Source organism: Gracilinanus agilis, chromosome 4, assembly GCF_016433145.1.
Source record: "Gracilinanus agilis isolate LMUSP501 chromosome 4, AgileGrace, whole genome shotgun sequence".
NCBI classification, from domain to species: domain Eukaryota; kingdom Metazoa; phylum Chordata; class Mammalia; order Didelphimorphia; family Didelphidae; genus Gracilinanus; species Gracilinanus agilis.
The window spans coordinates 289,733,528-289,741,011 of record NC_058133.1 but is presented as its reverse complement, the minus strand read 5'-3'; the positions used below and the strand labels follow the sequence as shown (position 1 = coordinate 289,741,011).

At 38.2% G+C, this 7,484-nt stretch overlaps 1 protein-coding gene across 2 annotated transcripts in view; it reads left to right on the top strand.

The window, feature by feature from the left end:
• Nucleotides 1–4,984, top strand: part of ELOVL5 (ELOVL fatty acid elongase 5) — a 108,322-nt gene extending 103,338 nt beyond the window's left edge. For both annotated transcript variants that reach the window (XM_044675863.1, XM_044675864.1), the window contains 2 exons: nt 908–1,042; nt 2,980–4,984. In XM_044675863.1, the coding sequence (XP_044531798.1) occupies nt 908–1,042; nt 2,980–3,111 (267 nt within the window). In that variant the 3' untranslated portion in view covers nt 3,112–4,984. The remainder of the gene's footprint in view (nt 1–907; nt 1,043–2,979) is intronic.
• The last annotated feature ends 2,500 nt before the right edge of the window (nt 4,985–7,484 follow it).

The window sequence follows — 7,484 nt, the reverse complement described above, 5'->3', positions numbered from 1 at the left end:
CTTTTCTCTGTATCACTCATTCTGCTGATGCAGAAGTAGCATCTCAAATTCAGTGTGCTAAAAATTGAGAGGATGCTTTTAGGTTTGTGTTTCCATAATTCCTTTTTAAAAAAAGCTTGGACAAGGTAACTAATTGAGGTTCACAGTCCCTAGTATATATGCATAAGTTCAAGTCTCAAGCCTGGGAGGAACCCATGAAATTTTAGAAATTCCTGCTTCCTAATTCAGGGGACACAGGGCAAGTGAGATGAAAACTCCATACTGGCTGAACATATAAAGTCCCTCAGGAATCCAAATCCCACACTGAGCTCTGAGGTTCACCATACCTAACCCAATGTAGAGATAGACTTACTAATTAATACCCTGCTAGCTCATTTAGTTTTCAAGAAGGGAATAAGTCTAGTGGATCAATTGTTTCTCATCAGACAATCTTTTAAGAATCTCCAAAGAATAAGATATTCACCATTAAATTAAAATTGTAGTCAAAACAATAGATTTGAGATGGCTTCCACATTCAAAATATAAGTATATCACAAAAAAATAGGGACTTGATAAATATTTGCTTAGTGAATGAATCTTCTTACCTTTTGCCAGTATTTTCTCTTTTTTTTCAATAAATGAAAACTTGTCTTCTCTCCTTACCTCCTCCTTGCCCCCATTGGGAAAGAATAGAAATTACAAACATGTACAAACATGTATAGTCAAGCAAAACAAAATTTCACATTAGTATTCTCTCTCTCTCTCTCTCTCTCTCTCTCTCTCTCTCTCTCTCTCTCTCTCTCTCTCTCTAACACACACACACACACACACACAAGTGTGCGCTCCTCAGGAGCTTATATATATTTTCCTCCCAATTATACTGCTAACTCTTTCTACCCTCCCACTCCTTTTTTCCTTTTCCCAACAGCTCCAGTTTGTGTTGACAATCATTCAGACAAGCTGTGGTGTCTTGTGGCCTTGTGCATTCCCTCTGGGCTGGTTGTATTTCCAAATTGGCTACATGATTTCATTGATTACCCTCTTCACAAATTTCTACATCCAGGTAAGATCACTTTTAAAAAAACACCAAAAATAAGCGTGTATTGAGTGTCATTTGGGCCTGGTTTGAAAGCTTATCCAGGATGATTTTAAAGACTCAAATCTCCAGTGCCATTTCATTGTAGATGCTTTATAGGTAACCGACATTAGAACCTTTAAAAGACAAAAACAAAAATCTTTTTCATAAAGGTTTTGTAATGATGGGTTCATGAATGAGCACTCCTATAAAGTGATTTCCACCCAAGTCTTATGAACCAGAATCCTCAGCACTCCTGCTCCACATTCACCAATGGAAGATTGTCAGATGTTCCCAGTGATCGTAGGAAAGGATTCTTGGTTCTGCCCTTTCATATGTGTGCCCTGATGACTTGGGACTTGCCATATATGACCTTTACATAATTGCTATTCTCATGGAAGACATCATTTAAAGGTGATAATATAAGAAAATGAGGCAGTTTGGTGTAGTTGGCTAGAAAGCCAACCTCAGAGATGGGAAAACCTAAGGTCAAGACCTGTCTCTGACCCACATAGCTGTGGAATGCTGGCCAGGTCACTCTGTGTCCCAAACAGCTACCCAAGGCTTTTAAATCGTTATCCAGACAGATCTGCCTTGGTGAAGGGAGTTGTTTGTTGTATGTTTCCCACGCCAGTTAAGTCTCTAATACTGCAAGAATCTGCAAAGATTCCTTTGATGTAGATACCACAAGTATTTTTGGATGGGATCTCATTGATGTAGGGGACTTGCAGAGAGGAGAATACCTTTTCCCTACACAGCTCAGTACTTACTTTGTAACTCATTGTCTTAGAGAGCTACTTGGGGCACTAAGAAATTACCTATTTTATTATTAATATTTTACAGATAGGGAAACTGAGGTTCAGAGGAGAGATAACTTGCCCACAGTCACTATCTCATAGTAGGTGTTAGGAACATAGTTTAAAACCTAGATCTTCCCTATGTCCAGTTCTCCAAGTGTTACATTTTATAAAGTTTATTAATAATTTTATTATTATTATTATTATTTATTAATAATTATTAATAATCACTAGAAGTAAAGGAACAAAAGGGTAATTATCTAACAAAGTAAAACCATGTCACTAGTTTTTCTACCTGCTCAAAAACCCCACATCCCACAGCTGTCACCACAGGAAGAAAAGAGAGCAAGAGGCGGAACTACACAGGATTTATATCCTGCCTACATCAGCACGTGACGACAGGAGGAGAGTGGGGTGCTGGGAATCGTAGTTCTAGGGTACAGATATTAATCTCACACCTAGTCCAAAACCCCGTTCCCCTCTCGACAATACCTGTCTGCCTCCCGGTGTGTTTATTTCCTTTTTTTATCTCAGTACTTGAAGGAGAGCATGATGAGAGGTGTCTGCCGGCTAATTAAGGTCAGGGCATACAGTACTGTTAAGATATTGATGGATAGTGGGGTAGAAACGTACAAGAAAAACAAGATCAGTCACGTGGTTCAGAGGGGATGTGATGGGGTTTGGGCACTATAAGATCGCTCTACTGCAAATATGAATAACATGGAAGTAGATTTTGAGCAATGATATGTGTATAACCCAGTGGAACTGCTTGTCAGCTCTGGGAGAGGAATGGGAAAGATCATGAATCATGTGACCATGGAAAAATAGTCTAAATAAATAAATCAATTTTTAAAAATAAAATTAAAAAAAAAAAAGATTGACAGATGAATGAATGAAAGTAGAAGCTAGAGCCTCCCATTTGATTATCAACCTCAAAGGCCATTTCACACTATAATTTAAAAAGAAAAGAAACTATACCCTCCCTCCCTGCCACTCCGTGGATTTTTTATTTCAAACATCCAGTGGTTTGTGCTTGGAAAGTAGCCTTCCCCCTCCTCCTCTTCCTTTTTCCTCCCCTATGGGGCCATTTTGGCCACCATATTAAATCCCATTTACCCTTCTCCTCAGACTTACAACAAGAAGGCATCTGCCCGAAGGAAAGACTATCAGAACGGCTCCATGACTGCGGTGAATGGGCACACAAACAGCTTTTCTTCTCTGGAAAACAATGTGAAACCAAGGAAACAAAGGAAGGATTGAAGACCAAACATTTAGAAACCCCAGACAACAAAATCATCTGATTGTAAGCACAATGTGAGTTGTGCACTGATACTCCTAACAGCTACTGTAACTATTCCTGCCTGCAATAGTGTGATTTATGTAGGACTTAACCAGTGCAAACTAGAAAAAATGTATAAAGATTATAAAAGTAGGCATAAGATTTTTAACAATTCTGGGCTCTCACTGACCCTGCTTTATAGACTGTGGAAGGGAGTATTATTATAGTAAATGACACTGCTGTTGCCTTATTAGTCAATATGATAGGTGCTGAATTGTGATTCACAATTTCCAAACACTGTAATCCAGTCTCATTTTTTTTTTTACCTTAGATCATGCATGTGATTGTAAATGTAAATTTGTATGTTGTTTTAGTAGAGATAAACACACATGCCTTAAAAGTTTAACAGAAGAAAAAAAAAAAAGCAGGGCCCAAAGCTTTTTAGTTTAAAATTAGGGTTATGTTTTAAGTTTTTTTTTTTGTTTTGTTTTGAAATTTGATTTTCTTAATCTGTTCCATTTAGAAAGATCAAAGACCACAATTCATGACATGAATACTGTCTGATGCATATTTTTAAGTGGCTTGTCCAAGTTTCAGTGAAATCAGCAATGGCACCTCCGGTTTTATAATATTGGCTTTCTTTAAGCAGGCCTAGATTCTAATGGAGCAATCAGTTTAACTTTTTAACAGATCGTATTTTTTTATTTTGCGTGCCGCTATTAATGTAAAAAATAAAATAAAAATGTGCGCTAGAGCAACCGTGACAGGATATATCTATCTATCTATCTATCTATCTATCTATCTATCTATCTATCTATCTATCTGTCTATCTCATCTTTAAGGTTTAAAGAAGAGGGTATGGTGGACCGACTGTTTTTAATTTCTTGACTCCAAATTGCTAAGTGTCTTTTATACAGGGGAACAATGCTGATTTTGTTTCACACATCACGGGTAGGGTATACACCTTTCCAAAAAGACAACTGAGTACTTTTGATGTAACACAGTCCTACAGATGATCTATGACTGGTTGGCAGAGGTCATATTTAGATTGGTTTCTGTACTGCTATCTGTTCAGATGCAAAGTTTTCGAAATGTGCCTAGTTTACAGAAAAGAAGAGAGAGATCGCTTTCCCAAATGTGGGTTGTTTTTTGTTTTTGTTTTTTAAGGTAAAATTTAAACAGATAGCTACAGTAAAAGAGAACTGGGAAATTTGGAGATGATTGTTTCATGTAAGTCTTATATATCACCTGTAATTTTTCTGCTTGGTATCTAAAGATTTGTTTAGAACTGCTTATTTAAAAAAAAAAAAAAAGATATACTGCTTACCTTAAAATCTTGTCTTGCACTCTCAAGTGGCAAAAACAGACAAGAGCTACTGTATATGTCCTTTAAAGTGTTGGAACTTAGCCTTTAAATAAATACCTTATTCACTGAGCAGCAATTACATTTAACCACTCATGCAGTATGTTTTAGAGAATCATTGATCTAAATGTATAGACTGTTGGTTTGATATTTACGTAAATATCAGTTTACCATGCTTTAATTTTGCACATCCATATTTTAGGGGAACTAATGAGTTCTCTTATTAGTCTTGTGGGTTTTCTTTACTTGTTTCGAAGACGTCATGGCATCTGTTTACATTACCTTATCCAAACTAGAGAGTGTATGTGTGTGTATGTGTATGTCTTCATTCCTAGGTACCAGTTTGCAAAAGTCTTTACATATTTCAGTACAGAAGCTGTAATACTCAATAGTGCTAAGTGTGCTAGAAATAAATCCTTAGCTCATCTGGATATACCCACATTGTTAAACAATGTCAAAACGTTAATCATTAAAACATTTTTGATTATCTATGCTTGGGCTCCTTGGTGTTTGTGCGCTCTCAAATCAGCAGAGGGAGTCCCATATCTTCCAAACCAGCCATACTAGTCAGTGGGCACCAGGACCTTGAGAGGTGTTGGCACCCCTGGAATGCAGAGGATCCTTTATGGGAGGGCAGGGCAAGAGTTAAATTGAAAGAAAAAGGGGTAGAAGTGCAATGTGGAGCAGACTGGAAAATGATGGCAGACAAGAGAGGACAGAATTAATGATCTCCTATTTTGCTTCTGTTTTCTTTGACAAGGACAATATGATCTTTGGACTGGGGAGGCTAAAGTGTTAACAGGATGTCGAAATTCAAGATAAATGAGGCAGCAACGGGTAGAAATTGCGAAAAAAATAGACTTTGGTTCAAATCAAAGGAAAAACTTCCTAAGCATTAGAGTCCAGAAACAGAACTGGCTGCCTCAAGATAGAGCCACAAGTGAGATGGGGAAACCATGAAAGGAACAAAACAGCATCTGTGCCCATGCCACTAGCATTTAGAGGGTATAAAAAATTGGGGTTTTGTTTTTAATATACTAGATTGCACAGTTTTAAAATGGTTACATTTACATTTTTAGCAGTCTTTATTAGAAATAAAAACAATTGGCACCTCCTTAGCAATAATTATTCAAACTAGGAATCGTCCAAAGGGAATACTTTTTCTCCCTTTGCTTCCTTTATTCTCAGTCCTGGCTCACATCTGGTGAGTTGACCCCTCCTTAGAAAACGCTGCTTCGTGCCCTGGTATTTCTCTGGTCTCAAGTTGAGCTGGTCCTGCAGGCTTTCCTTTCCCCTTTCAAATAATTTCTATTCATTTCACATCAGGAATTAACCGTTTACTAGAGGGAGTTTTGAGGCCACATGCCCCAAGAGTCAGTAGATAGTGAGAATCCCCATCCCTGGAGGTCATCAAATAGAAGCTAGATGACCATTTGTCAGGGATGTTGTAAAGAGCATTCCTGACTGGGCCAAGACTGGAGCGAGTAACTTCTCGGAATCCCTTCCAGTTCTGAGATTCAGGATTCTGGGACTAACATCAGCTAGAACCCAGCCAAAGAAAACCTTATGTCTTCTATGATAACTGGTAGAGGGTAGGTCTACCCCCCCCCCCCCATGCAAAAAAGAAAATGGGAAAATCCAGATGACAATAAACTGAGACTTGGGATGAAAAGGCTACGATCCAGAGGCTTCATTTAGATGACTTAGAGGCCTGGGCTAGGTTCAAATGCCCAGGTAAGAGTGGGCAGCTATACTTCTGACCTTCCTCTTTTAAGCGGAACAGAACAAGCATTTGAAAACCTTTACGATTCGTTAATAACACCCCTGCCACCATCATCATGATGACTGCTAACATCTACAGGGACTGTGCTAAATGCTTTACAATTATTATCTCATTTGTTCCTCTCGACAACCCTGGAGGGAGGTGCTAGAATTATTTTACAGATGAGGAAACTGAGATAAAGAGGTTAAATGACTTGCCAAGGGTTACACGACTCAGTCTGAGGCTGAATTTGAGCTCAGGCCATCCTGACTCTAGGTCCCCACTTAGAAAATAAATTGAGTATTTTGGCTCTTCTCTGCCATGTCTAGAAAACTCATACAGCTGGCACAGCTGTATAAAGGCTTGGAAGCCTTTGGGAAAGTGATTTACAATTATAACATTCCATCAAAAAATAGGTATTTATGATGTTCCGTGCTCCTGCTAAGTTCTGAGGATCCAGGTAGAGATAAAGAAGAAACAATCCCAACTAACTCCCCATGAGCTTATAGTCTAAGGAAGAAACAAGCATACAGAAATTTATTCAGCATAAATATAAAGGGAATAAGTAATAAATACAGAGTGTTTAAATACAGGCTTTTGGAGAAGGAGAGGACGTTCATATAGAAGGTGGTGACTGAACTTTGTCCTGAAGGAAAAGACAGATGCTCTGTTGTAAAATAAGGAAGAAAGTGCATTCTAGGCCTGAGAAATGGCCAGTGAAAAATCAAATATATGTGAGGAAGAGCAAGAAGGCCAATTGAGCTGGAGTACAGAGTTCTAAAGGAATATGATAGGTTGCTCCCATGGCATTATGGAGAATCAAGGTGAATGCATCCCTTGATATCAAAGTACACTGAGTGGCACTGTATTTTTTTCTTTCTTTTTAGTTTACCAAAAATCTAATTTCCTTCCTTTACCTTCTTTCATTTGAAAGACGAAAGGAAAAAACAAGCAGATTCTTTCATTGGCCAAGTCCAAAGAAGTCTCCTTCTTCACTCTGAGTCTCATCTTTCTGGCAAGAGGTGTATGCTTCATGATCAGTCATAATCAATATAATCAGAATTGTGATTAGTTTATTTGCCTTCCCAGATTTCTTTAAACCCACCCCTTTGATCATTTCTTATAGTACAATGGCATCCATTGCTTTCATATACTTTGTTTAGCCATTCCCCCGTTGACGAGCACCCCTTAGTTTCCAGTTCTTTGCCACCACAAAAAGCTGCCATAAA